The sequence below is a fragment of the Podospora pseudocomata genome, chromosome 4, assembly GCF_035222375.1.
Source record: "Podospora pseudocomata strain CBS 415.72m chromosome 4, whole genome shotgun sequence".
In the NCBI taxonomy this organism is placed as follows: Eukaryota; Fungi; Ascomycota; class Sordariomycetes; order Sordariales; family Podosporaceae; genus Podospora; species Podospora pseudocomata.
Window position 1 is genome coordinate 3,135,590 of NC_085888.1, and position 26,608 is coordinate 3,162,197.

Genomic DNA, 26,608 nt, shown 5'->3' on the forward strand with positions numbered 1-26,608 from the left:
TAGCTGGTTAGACTACCCGGCTACGGATAACTCGTGGGAGCCTGCTACGAACCTTAACTGCCCTGAGAAACTGGAGGAGTTCCACCGGAGGAACCCGGGTCGACCGGCTCAGGCGGACGCGAGTTCAGGAAAGCCAGGAAAGAAGAGTCCTCCGGGAGCGGAAAGTCTAGGGAGGACGGGAGAACGTCGTTACCGACAGGCCAGTCTAAGGGGGAGTCGGAAGAATCTGAAGAAGTAGGGGCAGGAGGAGGAGCGTCGCTAGACGACGAGGTAGCCTGCGCGGCCTGCGCAGCTTCCTCCTGTTCGGCACGCTCCAACTCTTCAACACTGTCGAGGCCGCGGGAAACGGCTTCAGCCATTCGCTCGAACCACATTCGTTTTATGCGCCTAAGATCATTGGAAGATGGAGGGGAGTGAATGTAGAAATGAGGAAAGAAACCTTCCTCAGATTTTGGCAGTATGCCTTCCAGAATCAGCATTGGATTTCCCTCGAAATCATAGTCTGGATGTTCAATACTCGGAAGCTTATGATAATTGTTATGATTGCACGTTACCCAAGTTTTTAGCAATACCAGTTCTGTGCTGCAACCCACCTCACACATGTGTGACTTAGGTACCCCATGTAGAGATTATTCATCTATCTGTAACTATAGATTGGGCAGCATAAATGAGGGAAATGGTAACTCTAGCCATGGCGAGTCACCGAAGACACTCGACCAAGAACAGTGCAGGATAAACCGACAGACACCTATGTTGGTTCATCTCGTTGACCACCCTGATCATAACAAAAACACCGACTCAGTTCTTAGATACCGTTGGAAATCTCCAACCTCGTCATCGACATCGATATGTTACCTCGGAACCTTGAGTAGGTACCCTAACTATTCCCTCTGGAAACCATCGCTCAACCCTTTAGTCTCCAAGTGCTGGCGAATCTCATGCTCATACGACTTTGTATGACCCGAGTAGTCAGAAATTCTTCATTGTTGGACTTGGCCACACAAACAAGCCTCATAAGCAGCCCCCAATGTCTGCAAAAAGACCTCATGTGGCGTAGAGCACAATCGAACCAATTTGTCGGGACCGATGAGGCAAATTGGTTCCTCTTCCTCAACTACAGCGCGATGGAATGATGGCTAGCGGCACCAACCTTCCAGAAAAGACGCCGAACAAGCAAACCTTCTGACCATATGTCGTTAGGCTGGGCCGCGGTCGTAGGATCACAGTTGGACAGTCTTCAAGCGCTTAACCGACCCCGAAGGACGTAGGATGGCGTGCATAACTCCAGCAAACATGTGAAAATAGTGTCTGTATGAACAAAATAAGAATCATGAGATATTATGCATTCCTCAGGAGGAGCAACTGAAACAAACCTCGCCAGTTGTGTGACCTGTCCACTCATCATGAGCCATCTCATCTTCGTCGCATGATGTCCTCTGCTGTCATTCGGAAGGATGACTCAGCCAGGCCTGCCAAGCTTTTAACCCCTCTGCACGAGCCACACAGTACACGCTGTTCCACAGTGACTTCCAGCATCCAACTCTTGGCACCACTCCAGCACTCTGATGCCCCGAACATCACGAGAACACGAAACAGCCCACGCCCGCATCAAAGACGATATCGTCTCTGTCCCCAACAAAAATAAAAAACCAGGCTCATATTGCTGCGGCATTGTTGACACATCGATTACGAAGTTATCGCCTCCACTTCGTCGTCATTATCAAACCCAAGACCCAAGCGATACGAAATCGATATCTCCGTCCATTCCGTTCCGGCTGCAAATCCAGATCTGTGGCAGTGCTTCGCCTCCCACCTGCACACTTGCGCGTTTTCCTACCAGTTCGCCCTTGTGGCTCATATCAAATTTCTTTCCCCCCTCCCCCCCTGATCGGATGAACAGGGTAGAAATGCAAGGCACATCAACTTGAGGCCACCAATCGCTGTTATTCCATTCAGTCTCCCTCCCCCCAAAAAACTGCCTGTCATCCTTATCGGTATCGCTATCACCCATACCCCACGTTGATAGGCCCCTCGGTGGGTAGGTGGGTTGACAGAGTCATCGCCGTTAGCTATCAACTTGCGCAAGTGAGAAAGCCACCAAAAGCCACTTACCAACGCGATTGTTGGAGGTTATCATACCGAGATCCTGTTGTCATGTTTCCGCTAGTCTACGGCAAGGCGAAACGGCTGCACAGAGAGGAAGGTTGAAGAGAGAGAGAGAGAAGGGGGTTTTGGCGGTATGCATTCCCGAAACGGAAGCCCCCTGGTGTAAGTGGCTTCAGGGGCTCAGGGGGTGGGTGCGCAACACCACAACAAAGATGATGCCCATGGTATTGTATCCAAGCGCACTTGCGAGGGAGAGCACGCCGCATTTTCATCAGCCTTCTGAGGAGTATGGGACATTCACCGGCGCAGGCATTTCTGACTCTACCCCAAAAGTGCAGATTGCCTGCCTGAAGCCCCAGGTCCAGTAGAAAATAAGATGCTGACCACCAGCAATACCACAATGTCATGCATCGCTTACATGCCCACTCGACAGTACAATGGGTGCGCAGAGCCTATCTGCCTCAGGGGCTTTTTTTTGGCAAAAGTGACTGATGCCAACTACCTTGTTCAGTACGATATGCCCAGTCAGTCACGACGACAACTACTGAAGCCACTGCAGAGAACTTGAGCCTCAAATGTCCATTTCCATTGTTACTCCCCCATCCCAGAGGCTGACGTGAGGCTCTTTCTTTCTGCACATCCCTCAGACTGGAGTTTTGACACTTCACTGTAAGACAAGCACTCCCAGCCCCCCGGGGCCGGGCAATAAGGCTTCTTTCATCATAGGCCTAGTCTCGCAGCCCCGGGCCGAAAAAGTGTAAATGCCGGAGTTTGTGTTGTCGTGGTCAGCATGCTGGTCTGGGGGGCCCAGGCAGGCAGGCCGGCTCATCACACAATTGACTCTTTCGGATGCGCAAATGATCAATAACAAATGGCTCGGGCAAACGGGTCGTTACCCGCAACAATAACGACAAATGCATCTTTGGCAAGGTAGGGATCTGAACTTTGCGGTCGCGGTGTCGTGTCGTGTGGTGTGCGGGGTAACACCATTAACAACAACAAACACCAGCGATATTCTGACGTGGCATCTCTAACTTACCTACTGACCGGATAAGTACACAACCCAATCAATCATCCACCCACCGCCATCCATCCCTGCATTCGTTAGCACAGCTCAAGGGCAGAAAGCTTCAAGATGAATGACCCCCAACCAACCCAACCACCTGATTTCCCGACTGTCTGGCCCGGCGGTCAGCATGATAGGTCTGGAGACCTCCAACCTGATGCCCAATAGACGAAGCGGAGTTGGAGTGTGGGAGTTTATGCACAATTGCGAGGGAGGGTGACCGCCCTTCCCCCAGTGATCCATCCATCCCCTCACTTTCACTCCTCCCAAACCCGAAAACAAGCAAGTGTGTGTGAATTATCTCTTTGCCACTATTCTCTTCTTTGTATGTACCAATTTAGCAGACATGGACAAAAATTATCTTTCGTTGTGATGTAGTTTTCGGTATTAATCCCTCCCCCACCGCCCCTTGGTACCTATTTGCCCTCTTTATGCTGCAAATGCGAGAGAGAAAAAAAGGCCAGGCGGTATATGTAGTTTCCGATGAGACATAACGACAAAACAACAAAAAAACTCCCCTCCTGTACCAATGCAAAGATATAATTCCCGCCCGCCCCGTTCCCAAGTTGTGAACGCCAATGTGCTTGCTTGCTTTCCCGTTCATGCCTGCCACCCAAAATAAACACCCTCGCGTTCTTTTCTCCCAAAGCGGGGGAAAAGAAAAAAAAAGAAAAGGTAAAACTCCGCCTTTTAATGCTGGTTTTAAGTAGAGAAGGAAAAAAAGAGAAAAAGTCATCGCGGTCATGATTGTGTTGTGTTGGCGAGGGAAAGTAAAGTGCTCATCGCACACTAACCCCATTAAACATCCTCCCAAACATCTGCTTCATCCCCCCCTTCTTCACCCTCCCCTCCCCAACCACATGATGACCCGAGCTCGGAACCTCATACGGCAACAGCTTCTTCGCTGCGACCTTGCGTGTATACTGCTGGTGCGAGTGGACAGTATACATCGCATCCTTCTCCGGCACGCAAGGCAAAACCTCCACCTCGGAACCATACAACCCATCCTGCTGTCCCGAGTAAATGTACGGCTCCCCTCCCCTCGGCACACCCAAATCATGCTCCTCCTCATCATCATCACCCTCGGGCGTAGTCGCCCTCGAAGAGCTCACACTACCAGCATACGACGAGCCCGACGAGTACAACCCCGGAGGCGACGGCTCCCTCGAATACCCCCTCGACCTCGAACTCCCCCTGCTCGAAGGAGTAGCAGCATAAACCTGCTCGGCAGAAACGGCAATCGACGTCTCCCTCGCAACCCGGATCCACTCCTCTTCCTCTTCCTCAATCTCCATCCTCCTCTGCCTCTCCATCTCCCTCTTCGCAGCGTGGCGCACCTCCCTCGCGTGGCGGGCCTCAATGTCATACTTGATCGGCGCAAGGAAGTGGTCTAATTCCCTGTACAAATCCTCCTCGGTGATCCTCAAATCCCAATCGAGCAAAAACAAGAGCTGCTTCTCCATCAGGTTGACCTCGGTTCTCGAAAAGCCAAAGTTGTACACCTGGGTGGTGATGTAGCTGTAGCTAGCCCAGTGCTTGTTCTTGGGGGAGCTGTCGTTGAGGTACTTGGCCGCGAGGATGAGAGCAGCTAGGAAGATGCGGTGAGTGGTGCAGCGGAGTCCCTTGGCCATGGGTTGGAGCCGGGACCGGAGCCGGTTGAGGTAGACGAGGGTGGACATGAGGGTCGGCACCTGGACGTTGGAGGTGATGACGAGCTGGGTGATGAACTCCTCCAGGGTGGGCAAGGTGCTGTCTTCGCTGCGGACCGCTCTTGGCGGTGGTGTCCTGGGTGGGGAGGGGTATCTGGTTCTGGTTTCTTGGACGGGTGGTACCATCATGGTTGGGTCGCACGTGATGACGCCGGAAGCGGCGTTGGCGAGGTACCTGATCATTTCCTTGTCGACTCTCTTGTAGATAAAGGTCTCGAGGGCGGCGGCGTTGAGCTCAGCAGTGCCGAGGTACCTTGATGGTATCGACTCCATGGCGGTGATGTGAAGATGTGTGTGTGTGTGTGTGAGAGAGAGAGAGAGAGAGAGAGAGAGAGTTGTGACGTCGATGTGGTGTGTGTTGGCGTGTGTTGGCGACAGTTGACGAAAGAGAAACAAAGTACCCGACTGTGTCTCTCTTTGACTGTCTTGTTGTTGATGGGGATAGTGAAATGCAATGAAAGAGATAGGATGACGAAATGGAGATGTCCCTGGAGTTAAGTATAAACTCAACAGAGGCGGACCCGGAGGGAAGACTCCACACCGGGGTCTGTTTAGGGAAAAACAACAAAGTACACAAATGTTGGGGTAGCGGCCGTGGTGTTCCAGTAAAGGCCGGCTTCTACAGGGGTGCCTGTAGCTGGGGTGTCTCAGTGGCTTTGTTGCCCAAGTGCTCAGTGACGAGGCTGAGCTCCAGGCGGACAAGGATGATAGGGGTTGCAGCGGCACAGGGGGGTGCGTGGGCACTCTGGGATGTTGTGGTGGCCCGCTGTATCGGTCGGGACCGGGGATGGGCGCGCGATCAGCGGCTTCTGGGCTTCTGGGGCCTCTGGGCTCGTCTGGATTGCTCTGCGATCTGATTGCTGAGGCCAAGAAAAGCCGTCGACCAATCAGGACTGCAGTGGGGGAACCCCGTTGTTGACCAAGAGTCGAGGCAGGCGGACAAGTCCGTATCGCAAGCAAAAAAATAAAATCGAAACGCCTCGGAGGCGAAAGGAAACCACAAGAGACAAGTCTTCCTTCGGTTTTCTTAAACACGAACAAGCTGGAAATGACAAGTCGCAGCTTGACTGGCGCGGTGGCGATCCCGGAATAAGTGGGGAAAAGCTGCCGAGGTTTGGGCGGACAGAGGACACGGGGCCGGGTCTCGGAGGCCGGCTTCTGCTGGTTTGCGTGGTAGCAGGTGCTGGAAATCCCAAGGGAATCAATCCACTAGAGAATTAGCAGAACAGGCGGTCGGGGTGCACGATCGGCAGCCGATTGAGTCAGCGGATGTTGACAGGGCCTATCCGTGCTCACGTCGTGGGGTCTTCGAGTCGAGCGTTTGCTGCGGTCTGATGTCGGGGTCGAGACTGGTCGATGATGCCGAGCAATGCCGGTGGAGTATTGATTATGTGTTAAATGAGAAATGCAAATGCAATAGATATGGATGCTCCGAGCCGGCGGATGCGTGAACAAATTGGGAAATGCACAAAAATAAGAAAAGGGCACCGGGAGGAGAGCACTGCTGCACACGTCTGGCTGGATATTCTGAACTTCGTCCTCGTGGGCTCCGAACAGGTTTTAATATCTTGTCGACGGAATTAAAGGATTGCGGGTCTGCGCGGTAAGGCGGTAGAGCGGTAAACTAGATGGCTGGCTGGACCAGGGGGTGTCAACAGTCGCGCGCCAAAAGGCTAGGTAGGTAGCTGTCCGTCTGTCTGTCTGTCTGCCTGTCTCTGCTGCCGCTTGTCGCTGCGTTCGAGCTGTCGCCCAGTACCACTTGTCAGTCGGCGCTCTGGGGGCCATTGATTCGTGCTCGTCGCTCCTCTGCTCCTGTCGCAACAGTCGCAGCGGCAAGCGGGGGGCAAAGCCGGTGGGGTCTTGGCCAAACAAATACCACAGTACAGAATAAAAAAAGACAAGCGACTCACTCACCATCAATGTGCGATAGGTCCAATGGGACGGGCTGGACTGTCAAACAATCCAGGGGTTTGTTGGCAATGGATGGGCACTCGACGGGCTTCCTAGTGAGAGGCAGAGGAGAAATAAGCTTCTTGTTTGATCGGTAGTATGATGACAAGATAAAATAGGTGGCCAAGCGGCAGCCTTGGCACTGGATTTCGGGTAGATGCACTGTTGGGGTCTGGTCGATGCAGTTTGGTGGCTGGTGGACCATATAAGATTATCGTGTTACGGCCTGGTGTTGATGATGATGCCCATGATGACGGGCGCTGTCGTGGGAGTTTTGTAGGCTGCAAAGATGGCACCATGCACGCATCCAGGCTCCAGTGTCCTCGCTCACTCCGGGAGAGGGGAAATGATGGACTGGCACAACTTACAGAAGGGAGCGTGTGATAAGGGAGTGGTGGTAAAGAGTTCCAGTTTCCCCCTTCTTTGGTCAATGGAACCGGGTTGAAGCACGAAAGGGAGGGGAACAGCCGAGTAGGTCGTCAATATAACTCCCCAAAAGATGGACGGGACAAAAGATGGAATTGTGGATTCCAGAGCCGAAGCAAAAGGGATGACAGGTGACACTTTATTAGGCACAAGGAACATTCAACGTGGCCGTCACCGGCATCCAAGCACCCGACCCAGGGAGATGCGTGGGACCGAGTCATAAGGATGGGAGATATCTGCAGCTCTGTTGGCGAGCATTTCCCCTGTGCCCTTCCACCCTTCCGCCCTGAAAAAGGCTGGTGCCACCCAGCTTTGGCTGGCTGTAGGAGTGCATTTGATCCATGCCTATATCCACGCGATGCATAACTCCTGAGATGAATGGTTGGCCAGCTCTTGGATGCCAGATTTTCGAGTTGCCAGCGATCCGGGTTCCGGCCGATGTGATTGGCCCGTTGCATCCTCAACGCCCGGACATGAAACAAGAGGGGTTGTGTTTCTTCTTCCACATGGGAGGCGATTTCAGGAGACGGAACTGTTCGAAGATGCTGATAGACATAGGATATTCCCTTGTAGCGATTGGGCTTGGGTTCCTGCAGTTGTGGTGATCTACCTCTCAACTGCACTTTACATGGCAAAAACTGTGTCGTGCGTTGAGGAGTCGCAGAGCATAGCTGTTCCAGCCCAATCAGACCGCATTTGCGCCGTCAACCCGAGATATTGGACCAAACTGCAGCCGCAGAATAGCCTCACCGGACTCTGCTGGCACTGGGCGTCCACGCAGGCACTCTGTGGCGATTCTTGACAATGCTGCCGCTCTTGCTTGATCCATGGCCAGTCTTGAACCTGTAAATTGCTCGTAACCATTCTTCCCGGCGATCGGCAGCAGGGCGGGCGGTGAGCCGATCCCGGAATGCTGTCAAGGACTACGCACGAGATGATGAGATGATCTGTAGCACCAGCACGCCAATATTTCATCGATTTTGCTTGCATGCTCGTGTGAGGCAATGGCAAGGGGAAAGAAGCTGTTAAGACCGGGTGACGTTGATCCGGAGAAACAGGCGGGGAAAATAAGGTTTACTAACAGTGGGGCAGGGAACAGGGGGGATTGCAACGGGTGGTGTCTTCATCGAGTCCCTCGTTTCGGCGCAGGGAGCCCATGAAAAAAAAAAAACCCTCAGACGGTGATGCCAAGCCGTCTCCCACCCCCCGCATCGCCGTGAAACGAAACGATGTAGGTGATGGGCAGCAAGTTAAAACATCACATCCTTCGCATCGAAACGAAGTTGGTCATCGCGTCTTTTTGCCAGGGGTCGATCTTATCGCTATCACCGTGAGATTTTTGAGGGGTATCACCAGCACCGGACGGTCAACCCCGCCTGGATCATGTGGGAGGGACAACAGTGCAGTACACGAGCACCCAAGGTCTCAGACGATGGAAACCGCGTGTCTATTTCGCCGGGGCCACATGAGCTTTGACTGGATAGTTACACGCAAAAAAGAAAAGAGATTGTGCAAGAGGGACAAACGGGTTGGTGAGGTGCAACGACGGGAAAAGCGGTGATGACAAAAGCGACAGCATCGACCGGATCAAGGCCCAATACCCCTGAGCCTCGCATCTGATATTCTGTTGTTTGCTCCCAATGTTTTGTTTCAGCCCTTTGAAGCCGTCATTACAAGGTCGCAATTGTAGCAAGCACTCAGGGGCAGCATCCCACCCTGTCCGCTTCCCCGGAGATGCTGTGCCTCTTTGTTGCCTGAGGTATGAGCCCTTCCAATCTGATGTGCATAGAAAGGTAATAGCTCCTTTGGGCTGCCGAGCCGAGCTTTTGATGGCACCGATTGGGCTGCCGCATCGCCGTTGCTGACACACCATCAGAAAAATAAAAAACAGAGCACTGCCAGCTTTCACATGAACATGCTCATCGCGGCAGTCGGTAACGGCGATGTCGACGATGTAGTCATCAGTACACTTTTCATCCGATATCGAGATGTAACAGCCTGCCAGAACACTGTTCGTTTTGGCTCACCAGTCACCAGCCCCCCAAGATGACCAAAATCCGGGGTAAGTGTCATCCATCCGAACAGTCACTAGCTCTAGTCCGAACTCTCGTTTCAAGTGACCTGCCACCCTCAGATTACGGAAGGCAGGTATCATTTGTATCAGGAGCCACATCAGATTGTCAGTGCGCTTCTCAGATATCACTACTCACCAAAAATAAACCTTGGCTATTGTTCGTATCGGCCATCGGTGAGAAAGTAGCTGGTTGCATCTCATAGGTATTGTTCCATCCACCAAAAGGAAAGTGAAAAAAAAGTCTTCATGTGAAATTTGACCTCTGCGTCTCAGCAATAGGCTTTCCCCGTGGCCAACCACCGGGCACAAACGGCCGACTGGGCGACGCCTCCCGAGGTCAACCTGCCAGCTTCTGACACCGAGCTCTCTCCAGGCCAGTGTGCCGCATACACCGCCTCCTTTCTGTTGTATTTGACATGTTGAGGGTGTTGAGTATGGCTTCAACTCCCGAGGCGCATCTAGACCCCCAAATAACATCTTCCAAGTGCCGCATTTTCCTTGGTGTCGGTGTCTCTTCCAAGCAAATCAACAGCGCACGCCGTGATTGGACACCCGAAGGCAGATCCAAAAGGCAGGCCAGAGAAGCCAGGGTGAGCTCCTGTCCAACCAAATCGGTAGCTCCCAGCTTGCTTGACACCACCCACCACAAGCTGCCCCTCCAAGAGCTCTCGTAGCTGACAAGGAGTGGCTGTGACGGAGACGCCATCTCTTCTCGCGGCCAACTCCTGTGGGTGTAGGACAGGCCAGTCAAAGTCTTGGTCTAGACAGCTTACAACGCAAAGCTGTGCAATGCATGTCTCACGCAACGTTTTCTTGTGCTTCCCACCGGGACTGGCTACCGGGATGGTAGAGGGAAGGTGAGTCTTTCAGCATGGAACCACACTGCGGTACGCCGTGACAAGCAGGAGGACGGGGTCTGAGGCGATAGTTCAGCTGGTGGAAATTTTTGATGCTTCGTGATCATGGTCTGTGAGGGGCATCGACGGTCAGTTGGTGTTGAGGGTCTTGATGCAACATGACCACAACATTACGAATGCCCGATGGTAGCCATGCTTTGTATCACCTACCTCAGTCAGAAACCGTTCTCCTGTGTAATTTAGATCGGCATCGAAATGCCATGTCGATGTCGTTGAACAAGTTGAAGCTTGTGATAGCAACAACAAGGGTTAATCCTAGGGGTAGGGTTACGCCAGGGTTTCTCGGCTCTCCGCCAGTTGACACTAAATCGTTAGCGGCAGGCCCCACCCCCACATTTCGCAAGCTGCCGTGGCTGCCTCACGATCGACAGTCCATCGTGAATTTCATCATCCGGCATCAGCCACACCTCCCTCGCTGAGCTCAGTTCCCGATGCCGGTCATGCTCGCAATGCTTTCGGCATGCAACCGCCAAGAACGCACATCTGAGCAGCTCATTTCGCGGAGAAGACCATCTCGCAATGCCCTCCCCCACCCGATCGTTAGAGGCCTACGATAATACGATGCGGTGGAGCTCTTGCGCAATTCAATCTCAGATGCTAGCGCCGGGCAATGACAGTTGACTCCCCTTTCCGCTCCTTGACATCTTGACATGTGCTCCACCAACAACGACAACTACAACAACTGTTGTACCAACCTCCAACGATGACTGACTGAGTGACTGTCCCGCTCATCGACGGCCTTGACACTAACCAGCCTGCAAACCCAAACACCATGTCCAATCCCCGCCCAAGCTTCTCAACATCGCTGATGCGTCGAGTTGCTTTTGGGGTCCAGACCTCCAAAAACCCAATCCCACCAGAGACAACTCCCATTTTCGAGGCCCATTTTCGGGTCGCCCACGGAAGCCCGAAACACCACCGGCAACTTACCGAATAGAACTGCGGGGATGGCTTACACCCCCCTCGCTTCATCCCATTTGATTCTATGGGTGGTCTGTCCAGGTCTGGAGGGTCGCGCCGCGTTGCACCAGTCTTGAGGGGCAGGTCATCAAATGCCGATGAATAGGCCTGGGGTGACGTTATACCAGAGCTGCTAGGGGCGTCCGTCTAACCTGCGCACAACACAGCTCGATGCTTACTTTTGGTCCGGTGATCCGATTTGATCAACCACCGACTCACCCCGTCTATCAATGGAAGTCGTATCTGATCTCCTCGGCGTTCAAACAAACACAAGCCCGCAAGGGATGAGGCTGGGGTCTCGAACGACGTGTATCTCAAACTACGGAGTACTGCACAGCAACGTTGACTGCGCAAGCGAAGCAGTCTCAGCCGCGCGTCTGTTCATCAGCCTCGTCGCAGTTTGACTCTGACTTCTGCAACGTGCAAAGGCGAGGCGTCCCGTTTATTCCGTGTAGGTAGGTAGGTTATTTACACAAGCGCTCAGAGCACCTCTGCAATGCCATGCCATGCCATGCCATGCCATGTCATGCCAGCGGCCGACCTGTCCTCTCGTTCTCTGTTGTAGTAATCCCCAAGCGCAAGCGCCGCCGCGGGCGGCTATTCTCATTCCGCGGCGGGACACCACCCCAGATCTCGTTGAGATCTGGTCCAGCCAATGACAATTTTTAGCACCTCAATTTTTTCTCTCCCGTCTGTCGCGGTTAGGAGAGCCAATAAGAAGCATGCACCCGGACGGCTGCAGCGGTTGTTTGAGCTTCCGACCGCTGTGATACCACATGTGAGCACTCTTCCAAGCGATGGGCATAGCTGGCGGTGGCTTATTCGCGGGTAAAGAGCGGGACGGGGCGGGAAAGGCGTTTGTGTCGGCTGGGTTGGCCAATGAGGCGGTTGGATTGTTTACTTTTGTGTTACACTGATTTGGGGAGTTCAAGTCGAAGGAGTTGTTTGATGTTCTTCAGCTGCGGTGCGGGATTGGCGGTGGGGATGGATCATGGGACGTGGCATGTTGGTGTAGTTTTTGGGAGGGCCAGAATAGCTCATTGAAAGCGAGATCTTGAGAGGTGGGTTTGAGATGGGATTAGGTGGCCAAGGAGCTGTACGCATGGCCGTTGAGAGAGAGCGGGTGAAGCGGGTTCGGGGCTGGCATAACCACTTTTGCGCGGGTTGATGTTGGCGGTTACCTTACACAAGATCCACCCCATTTGTCCCATGGCCAGAGGGGAGGAGAGGAGCACGAGAGTTTGGCGCGGTGGTGTTGAGGCTCAGGAAAGCAAACAAGTGTGCAAACTCCTCGTACTGGGCTTGAGGTGTCGGCAGTCGACCAGAGAGGTTGGTTGATACTGGACAACAAAGAATCTCTAACCGTCGGGGCTCCAAGATCGGAAATAGCCCGTGGCTTTGCCTGCCTTTGCGCCTACATTTTTTGAAGTGCATAGATGTCGTGAACCATACTCTCCGCATGCTGCGTCGCTGCCAGTCAGATACTGCCGCATGCAGTACCACTTTTCAGTCCTGCAACTTCACTAAGCCAGCGACTCCTCTTCCTTGGCCATGATGTTGGCTTTGGGCAAGGTGAACACCAACCTGGCTCACCAACCCCCGAAGTGCACCTGCAATGGGTGCAACTCCAGCGGCCGCTCGGTATACTCTGCATCATCTCGACCTCCATCCACCATATCACAAAAAAACCCGCCGACCACCCTCGCGTTCAACCCGGTGTTTCAAGATGCTATCACACCACGACCAGATGACCATCCCCAGCCTCCCTCCCCTCCAAAAGTGAGTAAACACCTACGCCGCCGCCGGAGCTATCCCTCCCACATCCGCCCATCGGTGAAGACGATTCCACGCCGCCTGAACGCATGCCAGTAATATGCGGCCCGAAGCTCGACCTCCTCGGTCCACGAGGCCTTCCATGCTCACCGCTACTCATGACGCTCATGACTTTAACCTCGGACTTTCTTTGTCTGGTTGATGTGCTTTAACATACCCGCCGCAGAGGGGCATACTGATGGGGAGATGGGTTGCGGGATAAGCGGGTTAGGCGCGTCGGCGCCACATCAAAGCTGAACTGTGGTGGTGACTGGGGGACAGCGTTGATGAGTCTGGAATGTTGAGTGCTTCGGGTAGATATCTTGGCGGATTTGCACGATGGGGAAGGCCGCTGGTGGTGGTGGGGAGGTGGGTTGCCTCAGCACGAGAGAAATGTGAATATCAAAATGATAAACAAGCCCCAACAGGGGACATTAGGCAGCTCTGTGCCGCTTGGTTGCAGGTAAACAGCGCTGGCCTGGGTAATGAGGTCATCATGTTGGAGCTATCTCGAGGGCATGCAGCAACCGCCACGAGCAAAGCTCACAACGTGGAGCGTAGAAATGCTAGACGAGGGAAGCTCCGTCGTTTCCTATCCATCCCGAACAACAAGGCACAACTTCACCACCACCGACGACAGCACAACGTGTTTCGACAGAAGCAATGCTCTGCCTACTCAGGATTCATCGCCTACTCCATACACTAGCAGTGCTGCGACAAAGGGAAAAATGATCCCATCTGTACGTCCATCTCTGATGGAAACAACAATATGTCCAGGGATACTGCCTGCTTCTCCTCCCCTTGGTATCCTCTTCCATGGTGCTCTTATACTTTTTGATTCATACAAAAATCCATCACAGCCTCTCTAATCACTCCATGCCTCTCCACCAACCAGAAACACGTGCTAATGCGCAACCCATATCATTCCGTAATCTCCTTGGGACCGCAATCTCCTCCAAACGCCGTCTAAAGCCAGACAATATGAATTCCTCAAGTATACTATCCGTATGATCGACAGGTATCCTGAAAGCAGACGTCAAAGTATGCCTCGGGATCAACAAGTTATGTTGTGCACAGAAACGGTCGGGGTGTGAGGCTGACTCCAACTAGTCCCTCCATCATGCTCTTTACATGTGATAATGAGACCGCTGAACGCCACGAGCAGTGATGTTGTCGCCGGGGGCAGTGTGGGGACCAACACGGGGACAACGAAGGGTACTATTGCCCTGCAAGGTCATTGGATGGTGTTCCTAGCGGTATCCAGCACTCTGGCGGGGAAAGTCCTCGAAATAGGGGTGGTTGCAGGCTTGCTTGGCAGAGATGCGACCAGCGGGATCGTACACCAGCATCATTTCCAAAAGGTCAAGACCTGTGTCGTCGAGGTTGTCGCACAGGGGCTTGCTGTAATCGCGAACCCACTTGGGGAAAGAGGCCTTAAAGTCGGGATACGAGGTCACGCCGGGCCAAACATCTTCGGTGGGGGTACCGAGCAAGCTAGGATAGTCAGTCAGTCAAGTTTCTCTTCTGTTGCTCAGCAGCATAACTTACCGGAAGATCTTGAAGATCTCGTCAATCTCCGAATCACCAGGGAACAAAGGCTTGCGCGTGCACATCTCGGCAAAGATGCAGCCTACCGACCACATGTCGACACCAGTGGAATACTGGCGGCCACCAAGCAAAATTTCCGGAGCGCGGTACCAAAGAGTGACAACCTCGTGGGTGTAGGTGCGCAGAGGAACACCAAAGGCGCGGGCCAGACCGAAATCAGCAAGCTTCAGGTTACCGTCGCGGTCAATCAACAAGTTCTGCGGCTTGAGATCGCGGTGCAAGATGCGGTGACTGTGGCAGTAACGAACACCCTCGCACAACTGGCTCATGAACTTCTTGATGATCGAATCGCCCAATCCCAAACGGTGGAGCTCAGCACTTGTGCCCTCGGGCAGAGCCTTCCCCTTGCCTCCATCACTAGTGGGCAGCGACTCCATGTACTTCTTCAAGTCGAGATCGAGGAACTCAAAAACGAGGTAGAGCTTGTGGCCGTCGGCGTGCACAATGTTGAACAGGCGCACAATGTTGGGGTCGCGCATCTCCTTGAGCAGCGAGATCTCGCGGATGGCGGTCGACGGGACACCCTCATCTTCGGCTTCGAGACGGATCTTCTTCAGGGCCACTATGCGCCCGCCGTTGTTCAGGTCACGAGCCTTGTAGACGACACCGTATGTTCCTGTGTGTCAGATGGGTGTTAGTTGAAGAGACAGCAATCAAGGGAGATGCCGACCACAACATACCCTCGCCAATCTTTTCCAGTTTCTGGTAGTTGTCCATGGTGGTTAGAAATCGTTCCTTTTTCCGGTGTTATGAGGTGTTCTCCTTTCTTCTTGTTCAAAACTGGTCGGGTATCGGCGGCCAAGCGGAGGCTCAAATCGAATACAAAGTGGGGGAAGTGGTCGCTTTCGTGGTGGTGGTGGTGGTGGTGGTGCAACGGCTGAGAACGAGGGGCAGAGACAATGTCGAAGTCAAAGTCAAAGTCGAAAGTCGAGAAAATGAAAGGGACCGTTGGAGGGGTGGGAGAAGGCGTCAGAAGTCCTGAGCCATCGAAGGGCTAACTTACTTGGTCGTGGGTCGTGGGTTGTCGATGTCGATGTTGAGCGGTGGTGGTGGTGGTGGTGTTGGTGGTGCTGGGCGTTGTTGGTTTTCTCCAAATTTCAAAGTTGATCAACAAGCTGGGAGTGGCAGCCGTGGAAACGGGAGCTCGGCGACGCGCCCAAACAAAAGATCGCGTCGAGGCTTGTCGCACAGCGAGTGGCCCGGCCCTGCGTGGCGCAAAGGGATCCACTTTTTAACCACTCCCAGCAAGCTTCTGTGCCCTGCAGGTCTGGCCACCCGCTGGGAAGAGGGGCACAAAGACCCCGCGCCGAATATTTTTGATAGGAGTCAGCTATCGATCGGGAAAAGAACAAGAGGTACTGTATTTTTGTGCAACATGCACGACCACGGGCAACAGAAAACAGTCTGGAATATCTGAGTCTTGAGTCTTAGTCATCGACAGGCAGACCGTTGACTGCGACCATCTCCTGCGGCAAAAGCTTATCCCACACCAAGTTTAAGAGCTTGCATATAAGCTCCATTCCATTCACATCGTTGACAATGACGGTGGACATCAAAGAGCTCGATGCTCATGAGCAGCCTTCAGATCAGCTAAGGGCAAAATGGAAGGCCTTTTCCAGAACAGAACAAAAGGATGTTCTAGAGGGAAATGATATCGACGATCTTCTATCGCCAGAAAAGGCTGCCGAGTTTGTCATTGCAAGCACCATCTCTGCAGAGACCTTGAATCAGTCCTTCAAGCACGTCTGCCCACCTGGCAGTCCCGAGATCACAGTGGATAAGGATGTGCCAGTATATTATCACCCCCTCTTGCCAGGTGCGTCGACAGTTCTGACATGTGCTGATGATACCTGACTAACCACCACCCGCAGGTCTTCTCATTCTGCCCTCTCTCGTCCCCCCCGAAGTCCAAAAGATCCTCCTGCGGAAAATGGTACATCGAGACCTCAGCCACCCTACCCATCAGACCAACCTCCATCTCCATTATGAGCTTCCATACCCCGATCAAGGGTCAGAAGGCCCCGAGCACAAACATGCCTCGTTCTTTACTCTGCCCCAAGACTCTCCCACTACCTTTACGCCAAAAGATCCCTCAGTACACAAGCCCCTGACCATCAAACAAGTCCTCCAGCGAAGACTGTCTTGGGTGACCCTCGGCGGTCAGTATGATTGGACCAACAGAATCTACCCCGGCGAGCTGCCTCCTCAGTTCCCACCTGATATTGCCGGATTTCTGGAGACACTGTTCCCGGAGACTCTTGCCCAGGCAGCCATTGTCAACTTTTACACACCAGGAGACACAATGATGATGCACAGGGATGTATCAGAGGAGACTGACAAAGGGTTGATCTCTCTCAGCTTTGGGTGTGACTCCCTCTTCATGATCGCGCCCAACGATGTCGGGAAGATGAGCGACGAGGAGAAAAACGCTGCAGGCTTTAGAGATGGACAAAAAGAGTATCTGCTGCTGAGACTGAGATCGGGAGATGCCATCTACATGACCAAGGACTCGAGGTTTGCGTGGCATGGTGTACCCAAGGTTCTGAAGGGGACATGCCCAGACTATTTGGAGGACTGGCCGGCAGAAGATGGAAAGTACGAAGAGTGGAGGGGGTGGATGAGGAACAAGCGGATCAACCTCAATGTGAGGCAGATGCGGGATTAACTGTTGAGCTCATCAACAGGACATTTGGTTATACAATTTGAGGTGTTTGCCAACAGAACCCGATTAATTGATGACTACTCCTCGGCTTGATAACAAGATCACTTGAGTGTCTGAGTTGCTCCGGTATCTTTGACTCCATCGAAACCAGCTGCACAATAGGTATTCGGGGAAATTGATGCACCGCGTTCGGCCACTTTTCCTGTGGCGCTGGTGTAGGACCGACCAACGCACGACGTTGACCACCAACACACACTTACCACCAGACCTTGGACGTACCTGCTTTGGCCAACGTTGCAGCCGGCCATCACATGACAATGTCGAAGACAGTGGAGATGTCTCGGGTTTGCCTCTGGGTCTGAGACGAATAGAAAAGGTTAATTGTCCCGAGTGGTACCAACGTTGCGGTTTGCGGATCCTGCCTTCGGAGCGCGCCACGAGGCGAGAGGTATGATGGAATGTGAAGGCGCGCCGTTGGGTCGGAGGTTGGAAGCCGTGATATAAGGTTTCGGACTCACTTCTGTTGACATTTTCCAGCCGATTGACCCTTCATCTCATACCGCACGGCAAGTCCATCCCCATTCCTCCGTCTTGTGGCAATCTCAGGAACACGCAAGTCATACGCCGAATTGCGAACGCAAAAGCCAGCACAACGGCGGAGACCCCAAACTTAAATCTCACCGCCGGCAACCGGCTCCCGGACATCTCTCACTTTGATCCTCTTGCAACTGTCACCTTAACCCACCGCAACAATGTGCCAACTCCAACACTACAAGCAGATCCGCTGCGGCCGCCCCCTCCCCGGGCTCCCCACCCCACCTCTCTCCAAATCCCGCCGCACCAGCGCCGAGTTTCCTCTCTCACAACCTCCCCTTATTGACAGCTCAGAGCCCCCCAAGATCTGCCTCGCAACCCTCACCCCCCCACCAACCCTCATCAAGTGCGACTGGGCCAACCTCCAGACAACGCCCCACTTCAACATCTGCTGGGAGCCCACCCCCGTCCCCGGCGGCGCAATCGAAGCACCCGATGAGATCAAGGAGCACGCTAGGGACAAGTGCCGGAGCTGTCACTACACTGCTGTGCCTACCAGGTTGAGCTTGGATGAGATGAAACGGGGGCTCTCGTGTAAGATTCCCAAGAGGGATGAGTTGAAAAGGTCAAAGAGTGGGATGGGGAGGTTGATGGAGCGGGTGAGGAGTCATAGTTATCATCATCATGGGAAGGAGAAGGAGAAGGAGAAGGAGAAAGAGAAGGAGAAGGAGAAGGAGGGGGGGAAGGGTAAGGAGAATGATAAAGGGAAGGCGAACAGGGGGGGAGATGGGGAGTTGGAGGGGTTTTTGGAGGTTAATGCTGGGAGGTGGTGAGGGAGGTGGTGAAGGAACGAGCAGGAAGATCGTGGGGTTGTAATGGTAATGTACAATTATGTGTACAAAGGTGACAGTACGCTAAATAGAAGGCCAGTTCGATCGTTATTAGTGTCTGTCTTTCACATACGAGTATTTTCGGCGTCAGCTTAGGTCATCCAACCGTCACCCCCCATGAATTTCAAGAGTCTCTCCAGGCCATTTCATCGCTTAAATGGGGCTTAAAGAACCAAACCTTGCAGATTTATTTAATCCATATCCACCTCTAAGTGAGCATCAGACTTATGGAATGGCGGATACATGGAAACCAGCTCCCCAAGTACAGCACACTTGTTTTTATGTATGTTGGGTGGGGTACCGCAATCCGACAACAGTTCGACAGGACAGGCCTGGTTGAGGAAGATGTAATGTCAACTGGGGAGCTCAGGCTCTTGCTCTCCAACGGCCCACTTGCAAATGGTGGTGAATGGCAACCTCGACCAAAAAGACGAGTCCAGATGCTATCACGGCCAAAAGTCACAAAACCGCAAACGAAATCTTAACCAAAAAGTTCAAAACACCAAAATTCGAGATCACGACCGAGTTGCAAGGTTCGACATTTTTAGGCTTTGCAACACCCCCAAGCCCCGATCTCTCAAGGTTCAACAGAGAGAATCATACTTTCAGCCACAGTTATCCTCATATGTCAAGAGCACATCATATTTTCTCTGACCAAATTCACTTGCACCAAATTCTTCACGAACTCACTACCTTACTTTAAAGGCATCACAGGTTAAAAGGTTCAACATTATTAATACTCCTTTTCGAATCCAACACTCGCATCATCCGCTAACGCACCGCCTGACCCAGCTTGCTCACCACCTCCCCGCGCGAACCTCCACCACCTCACGATAACACCTGCCCGCGCGCGGCTATAACTAAATCCCATCTGCCCCCTCGCGTGAACTACATTTTGCTTTCAGGCACTACCAACTCGCGTTCACAAGCGCAAACAAAAAGGGAAAAAAAAAGGAAAAAAGAAATGCCCTGCACCCGCCTCTTCCACCTCCCCTACCTCTGCCCAGCCTGCAACAAAAGACCAGGTCCAGATCCCGACCCGGACTACAACTGGGACACCGAGTCACCTTTCCAGCCTTATGTGGGATGTTGCCGGAGGATCATGACTGGGGATTGCGCGTGTGTATTTGATAAATGGGGGCCGGTGATGGTTACCAGTGTGGAGGTTGAGGAAAGGGATAGGAGGGTTTGTGGGGAGTGTGAGGAGGCGGGAAGGAAGAGGACGGAGGTTTTGAGGGGGAGTGATTGTCAGTTGGGGAAGGGGAGGGGGGCGTTGGCGGGGAGGGATCCTGTGAGTGGGAGGGCGTTTTGGGATGTGGTTGCTGATTACAAATGAGGAGAGGACCGGGGAGGGGAAGGGATGGGGGGAATGGTAGGGGGGAAGGGAGAGGCGATGGGGTTGTCTAAGCAGGGCTGGGGAGGCGATTGCGAGGAGGGAGGGGTGGGGGGTTGGTGGGTGTTGGACATTGTGATGGCCACCTACCTAGAGAGTTGATTAAGAGCGGTTTGAGGGTAAGGATGATGGCTTGGGTGCAGTCGATATGTCAGGTCATTTATTCACACACTAACGTCGGTTGAACTATTGCACCCAGGGTTCGTCGCTATCGGTTTTGAACTGGAATTTCGATATTAAATGCTAGGTTCCATACACCTCGAACTCTGGAAATGTCCAACTATCCTTTGCCTGTCGTGCCTATCCTTCTCCATGATTCTCCGCTTTTTTGGTGGTACTGGGAAATAACCCCCTTACGAGATTGGTGTTAGCCGTCCGAAGTAGGGGTCGCGGGCGGAGTCTCCGGTTCAGGAGGGGATGTGGGAGGACGGCTGCCAGTCATGCTGGTAGTGGTGACCAAGGTGGTTTGATAAACGGCGCACAAAAGCTTTTATCGTCTGAGCCGAGCTATACATAAGACCTGGGTCAGCTGTGTTTGACTTCATGACGAGGTTATGAAATCACACACCCTTTGCTGTTTATGAATCGGTAGTTGAAGCTGTATCCGTTGCTGATGATGGGTAAAGGAAGGTGTCTCTCTTTGCAAGGTAGCGGTGCTCTTATACATGGATGGGACATCGTCGGGGCAGAGAATCCGAACCTGATATTGGCAGCCCCGTCAGTCGCACAAGGCGGACAAAAGGTATCCTATCATGGCGTTGGTCAGGAGGGTTATAAGGTGATGTTTCATAAGGGGAGATGGAAATAGAGGAAGGCCAGAAGGGTAGGTGGGTGAGAGAACGGCGTTGTTTGGTAGGTTTGACGTGGATGAGGCTCCGAGTCTGTAGCAGTTGATCCTCATCTGAAAAGACTGATCACCTCACTCAAGCCAGAGCAGTGACAACCCTCCACGTCAGTTGCACACTGAGCGTTTGCTCAAGGCAAGCCGATAGATACATGAGGCCCGGGTTTCAGCTCTGGTTCTCAGAGAAAACCTCATGCTCTCATCCATCTTCAAGCATTTTCCCACACCTACACTACGATATTTTGTTGGCTAAAGATGTGCAGTTGGTATAAGCACAAGTCAAGAAACTGGGAAAGCAAAGCATAACCCAAATCACAACACCTGCCACTGGCAGAACCCACATTCGTGCCCCACCATGTCCACTCATTCCACTCATCTCTTAAGCCCATTGACGCCACACTGGAAATAACCTCACATCACATGAGAAAACAGCCTGCTTGGCGCAGTGGTAACGCGTTCCACTTGTATGGCTGTTGCAGCCTCAGTCAATGGAAAGATCATTGGTTCGATTCCAGTAGTGGGCATTGAAGTGTTCTATCTTGTGGGCCATCATTACTTTTTTACTTTGCATAAGTACTTTTTGGATTCGGTTCCTCTTTTGCCATTAATGATCTTCTACATCGCTCTTTCCATACTCCAGATCACGGACTGAGCCCTGGCTTCGATTACGCATGATTACTTACCTACCTCCAAGCTCCTGAAGCCAAGCTACTTTGAATGCAATTTCTGTGCAGCTCCAACCGTCGTCTTGTTCGTCTTGCCAGCCTGGCGCAGGAAATACAGACTCAACGTAGTCATGATCACCATCAACGCCCAACGCTCGCTCAGCTCCCTTGTGCGACCAGCCTGTTTCAACTCCAACGTGCATGGATGTTTCCACTTCAGCACGTTGCTAAAGACCACCTCGGCGACAGTCTGAACTTTACTCTCAGCCGCGGGCAGCCATGAGGCGGAGGCTGCTGAGCGTGACGATCCCGCCTCGGATAAGGGTCGGCTAGCGTTACCAGGTGCAAGACGGTACAACGTGTACACAGTTCCCGTTTCAGCGTGCTCCTCCGCTTAGCCACTCTTGTTCTAGTTGTCGTTGCTGCTACCTCTGCTAGTCTTCCGCCACTCAAACGCCTCCCTCATCATCCTCTTCACGCCGACCTCAATCTCGAATCCAAAGGCCACGCCATGCTCCTTGCTAGTGGTGGAGTGCACCACCTCGGTGATCATGTCGCGGGGATTCTTCTCCTGATATAGCGGGGGAAGCTTTACCGCCGTCTTTGGCCTGAAAAGCTGGACGAGAAGCGGCAGCGGAAACTAATCCCCCGTGGCAGCGAGTATGGGGCTCTTGAGGCTGGTTCCGTTGCGGAGGTAGTAACCGGGTTCGAAGTGAAGGGAGCCGCGGGGAGTGAAGCCGAAGTGTGCCTCGACGAGGTAGAGAAAGCCGTCTTCGCTGGCACCGCAGAGCTTGACTGTCTTTAGCGCGCTGACTACTCCTGAGAAATTGCTGTGGAGGTTCATTATGGATGGAAAGGGGCGGTATCCGATGAAGGCGGCACTGGTAGGGAGAAACGTCGATGCATGGTCGGAGTCAGCGCTCTCAGATGAGCGTTTTCCATTATCTGTGCTGGCCATGACTGGCCGAGCCAGGTTAGGTTTCCCGAGCCCAATAGGTAGGTACCTATTCAGCTGGTACCTAGCTCTTCGATCGAGTCTTTGCTACGGTGCCGGACCATTGTCACGGTGTGCGCGAAATCCCCGAGCTTGCGAAATGCTACCTAGGTGACTAAGGTAGGCATATTGATCGGTAGGCCATCATTTCGACTTGACTTCAACGCTGACTGAAGTGACTAACCGAAGCAGAGAGGGGTGTTTAATACCAATCCATGGGTGATTTGAACTTAGCATGTAACTAGATATTATCGTCTGGACAGAAGAGAGATACCCAAAAGAGCTTACCAGTGAGATATCACGAAGAACACATAATCCATCTGCGCCACTCACAAAAGCTTTGCCCCGGACAACCCCAACGTCACATACACCACCCACCAGCTGCCAACCCAAGCCACTCAACCATACACTCAGCCCAGCCCAACCCCACTATATAATTCCAAGTCCCAAGTTAGCATTCCGTGGACGCGGTAGTACAGCGGTTAGTACATTCCCGAGTTCGAGCGAAGACCCAGGTTGACTCCTGGCCCGGCCACATAACGTCTGCTTGTTCTTCCAGCGTTACTTTTTTGTATTTTTCTTTTGCCCTAACACCACCTTGTCTGACTGTAACCATCTAATCTTATCCTATTCATTTGCTCTGTTCAGCCTGGCTTCAAGAAAAAGCTCCGCTTAGTCTTTGACAGCGAAGATCTTATAAGATCCTGTAAATCATGTCAGCTACCGTGCTCTGGTCTCCTCTATACGCAAGAATGCTAACTTACCGACGAACTCATTGAGATCTGACCTCCCCACATCACTGCTATCGGTAGTGGCAGAAGAACAAGATGGCGTCGCTTTCTTGGCCTCATCCCCACCATCGCAAGCAGAAACAGCGGCAACAGGTCCACAACAGTCCCCAGACTTTTTGGTCCCATCCTCGTTGGTGTCCAAATAGACATTCAGATCGGCCTGTGTATCCGTGATGACCGAGTCTTTGAACCCCGCCTCCCTGAACCAGTTCTGATAGTCGGCAACCTCGGCGGCACCGGCAATACATCCAACGTACATGGCAACATCCTTTCTCAGCTGATCCGGCAGGGGCTTCTTGGCAAGAATGTCCGACACGGCAACCCTTCCACCGGGCTTCAGAAGACGGTACATCTCCTTGAAGACAAGATTCTTCTCTTCGTATGGGACCAGGTTGATCACGCAGTTTGAGATGATGAGGTCGGCAGTAACGTCTGGGAGAGGGACAGAGGTGATATTGCCTTTGATGAAGGTGACGTTGGAAACCGAGCTGCCGCGGGAGGCCTTGATCTTTTCGGCGCGGGCGAGCATTTCCTAGCAACCTTGTCAGCGGTGTGTTGAGAGAACGCGGAAGTTGCCGGATAAGAACGGACATCATTGATGTCTACGCCAATGGCTCTTCCACTAGAACCAATCTTTGTCGCGGCGAGGAAGATGTCGAAGCCTGCACCGCTGCCTAGGTCGATGACCGTCTCGCCCTCTTTGAGGCTGGTAATGGCAAGTGGATTGCCGCAACTGAGACCCAGGTTGGCGTCTTCGGGGATGTTGGATAACTCGTCCTCGCTGTATCCGAATGACTTGGCCACACTCTCTCCGTACTTTGGGGCCGCCGTTCGAGAGGCACTGCTGTAGTGCTCCCGGACTTGGGCGTAGATCTGCTCGGTTGAATCCATGCTTGGATGTTCAATAGAAGTTCATAAAAGGCAGGTCGTGTAGGACAATCCGACAATATAGAGGCCGCTGTGAAGACCAGACTACCTGGTGGTTCTGAGAAGTTGTTGTGCGAAACCGAAAGTTAGGATCAAAACCGGAGTCCTAGAAAAGGGTATTTATCTTTGTTGATCCCCACTCTTTACTAAGACTGATTCTCGTGAGGTGCATTTGATGTGCTGCGTGTTGTCGAGGTTTGAGTGGTATGTCATTGAAAGTGGACCAGGTCTGGTTAGCGCGAGGTCCACTAGATGACGCGCCAGCCCAATGTGGAAAAGATTTGGTTTGTCACCGGAATCTTGCCCAGTGCTCGCCCGTCCTCACCAATTCCCTTCATCTGCCTCGTCTAGATCTGTACCAACCTGGCTTCGCTCCCGATATTTGACCCTGATTGCCTGCAAACATGCCACGCCAGCCTACATTTCAAAGCAGTATCACCAAATTTTCAGCCAAACCTCCAGGCCACGACGCGGCGCGCCAGCGAGAGAACCAGCGACGTCATCGTGCCAGAGTCAAAGGGCGTATATGTGATTTGGAGGCCGCATTGGCCAGTACCCAAAGCAAACTAGACGATGCGCTGAAGCAGATCGAGGAGCTCCATGCCGAAATCTCCCGACTACGTGCTCTCCAGCCTCCCACCCTCCAAGCCAACGAAACGTCAAGCTTGATCACCTGGCACGCTGGCGTCGATTCATCAGACATCCAAGAGAGCTTTAATGATATCAACGATGTCCCAGAGCCGATGCCGGACAGTCCTATACCGGCGTCACCCCAATCTACCGCCGCCATTGAAGACTCGAATAACGATGGCCCTCTTCTTCCCCCAACACATCCTGATGAATCAACCATTACCTGTCGTGACGCCTATGCTATAATAAAGGACCGGAACACATCAGACTTAGACTCGGAGACGATGAACCAATGGCTTAAACCCGGATTTCGGCGAGCTGCAGTCCCTGGATCTGGCTGTCGGATCGAAACACATGTCTTGTTTGCCTTCATTGACCACATCACATCAACCTGAGACACGACTACAAAAGAATGGTGTCAGTTCAAATCTCATAATCATGCACGACAATCACATGCCAGCCTGCAATTGGCCAACGAGCAGAAGCACCTGGGGTGGGGCTCGACATCAACCTTCAGGATTTATCTCGCGTGATCTTCCCGGTTGCACCGCATACAACAACTACCAGAATGACACACTTCAACCCTCTAGGTCACATCTCTATCGGGGTGCGTGACTATGTTGTCTCCCGGGCCTTTTACACGGCGGTTCTGGCGCCTCTCGGCCTCCGACTCGTGTACGACAGCGGACCTGTTTCCGACCCATCCACCGGCAAAGTCCGAACACTTGGGTACGGCCCGGACGAAGAGCATGAGCTTCTCAACATCTTCGAGCACCAGGACGCCGCCACCCCGGGACCGGGGTTCCACATCGCCTTCAATGCGCCGACCAGACAAGCTGTCGTCGATTTTCATGCGAAAGCAATCGAGTTTGGGGGCACTGACAATGGGACACCTGGAGTGAGGGAGCACTATGGGAGGAATTATTTCGCTGCCTTTGTCGTTGATCCAGATGGTTGGAGGCTGGAAGCCGTTTGCAAGGTTCCCCTTGAGCAAGAAGAGCCTTCTGAGACAAGACGTTAGATGGGGTGGAAACACACCAGTCGTGCGATGCAGGACGGCGGATTACTAGTTGAAATGGCCATAACTGGGGCGAACACTGCTACTTGTTGTGTGTTCTACAGGTCACGTTTCTCCCACCTACCAGTCAGCCATCACGTCACCATCTGAACATTTGGTCCGGCTCTTCACTTTCGGGCTTAATGGTATCATTCAGGGGTTCCTATAAGCGACCGTTTAACCCGGACCGCCGGTATACGATCACTCGGTAGGCTGTTCCGAGTTTTGCGGGAATCTGGGGTGAAGCGGATGGATTTCATTGGGGCGGATATCTGCCATGATTGCCGGACTGAGAAACCCACGATGCTACCACCCAAGACCCTGACGACGGTCCGATTAAGCTTTTTATAATCAGCCACCAAAAGTACAATTGTTACCTTTTCCCGGTCGTTGACTTGTCATAACTGGACTCGGCAAATGGAAGCGGCTCTTGGAGCTATCACATTGGGAATGTGCGGATGATAGCAAGCGTACAAAAACGTACTGACAAGGATCAATTGGTGGAAATTCAGTTAACATCGTACTATTAAATCATATAGGACACTGGAGCACACGTTACCCGCGCTAATAGTATCATATGTGTCATATCTTGG

At 52.8% G+C, this 26,608-nt stretch overlaps 6 protein-coding genes and 1 non-coding gene across 7 annotated transcripts; 3 read left to right on the forward strand and 4 right to left on the reverse strand.

Moving 5' to 3' along the window:
* Positions 1-3,951: 3,951 nt before the first annotated feature.
* Positions 3,952-5,154, reverse strand: PCL1 (PHO85 cyclin-1; the record flags this gene model as incomplete). Its single annotated transcript, XM_062890060.1, has 1 exon — positions 3,952-5,154. The coding sequence occupies one exon, from the start codon at positions 5,152-5,154 to the stop codon at positions 3,952-3,954; it is 1,203 nt and encodes a 400-aa protein (XP_062743919.1).
* Positions 5,155-13,803: 8,649 nt separating this feature from the next.
* CDC28 (Cyclin-dependent kinase catalytic subunit) lies at positions 13,804-15,778 on the reverse strand. Its single transcript, XM_062890059.1, has 3 exons — positions 15,309-15,778; positions 14,569-15,244; positions 13,804-14,514 (listed from the first exon to the last, which is right to left on the reverse strand). The coding sequence occupies exons 1-3, from the start codon at positions 15,343-15,345 to the stop codon at positions 14,271-14,273; spliced, it is 957 nt and encodes a 318-aa protein (XP_062743920.1). The 5' UTR covers positions 15,346-15,778; the 3' UTR covers positions 13,804-14,270.
* Positions 15,591-18,547, forward strand: QC762_406060 (uncharacterized protein). The gene is made up of 2 exons (XM_062890058.1): positions 15,591-16,444; positions 16,500-18,547. Exons 1-2 carry the CDS (start codon positions 16,168-16,170, stop codon positions 17,291-17,293), a joined length of 1,071 nt encoding a protein of 356 aa, XP_062743921.1. The 5' UTR covers positions 15,591-16,167; the 3' UTR covers positions 17,294-18,547.
* Positions 18,548-21,382: 2,835 nt separating this feature from the next.
* Positions 21,383-21,475, forward strand: QC762_0070870. The gene has a single exon. It is a non-coding gene; the product is annotated as a tRNA-Thr (tRNA).
* A 781-nt stretch (positions 21,476-22,256) lies between these two features.
* On the reverse strand, positions 22,257-22,574 carry QC762_406050 (uncharacterized protein; the record flags this gene model as incomplete). The annotated part of the gene is made up of 1 exon (XM_062890057.1): positions 22,257-22,574. The coding sequence occupies one exon, from the start codon at positions 22,572-22,574 to the stop codon at positions 22,257-22,259; it is 318 nt and encodes a 105-aa protein (XP_062743922.1).
* Positions 22,575-22,733: 159 nt separating this feature from the next.
* QC762_406040 (uncharacterized protein) lies at positions 22,734-25,372 on the reverse strand. The gene is made up of 3 exons (XM_062890056.1): positions 23,993-25,372; positions 23,375-23,933; positions 22,734-23,314 (listed from the first exon to the last, which is right to left on the reverse strand). The coding sequence occupies exons 1-3, from the start codon at positions 24,290-24,292 to the stop codon at positions 23,283-23,285; spliced, it is 891 nt and encodes a 296-aa protein (XP_062743923.1). The 5' UTR covers positions 24,293-25,372; the 3' UTR covers positions 22,734-23,282.
* On the forward strand, positions 24,666-25,979 carry QC762_406030 (uncharacterized protein; the record flags this gene model as incomplete). Its single annotated transcript, XM_062890055.1, has 2 exons — positions 24,666-25,314; positions 25,419-25,979. Exons 1-2 carry the CDS (start codon positions 24,733-24,735, stop codon positions 25,977-25,979), a joined length of 1,143 nt encoding a protein of 380 aa, XP_062743924.1. The 5' UTR covers positions 24,666-24,732.
* Positions 25,980-26,608: the final 629 nt, after the last annotated feature.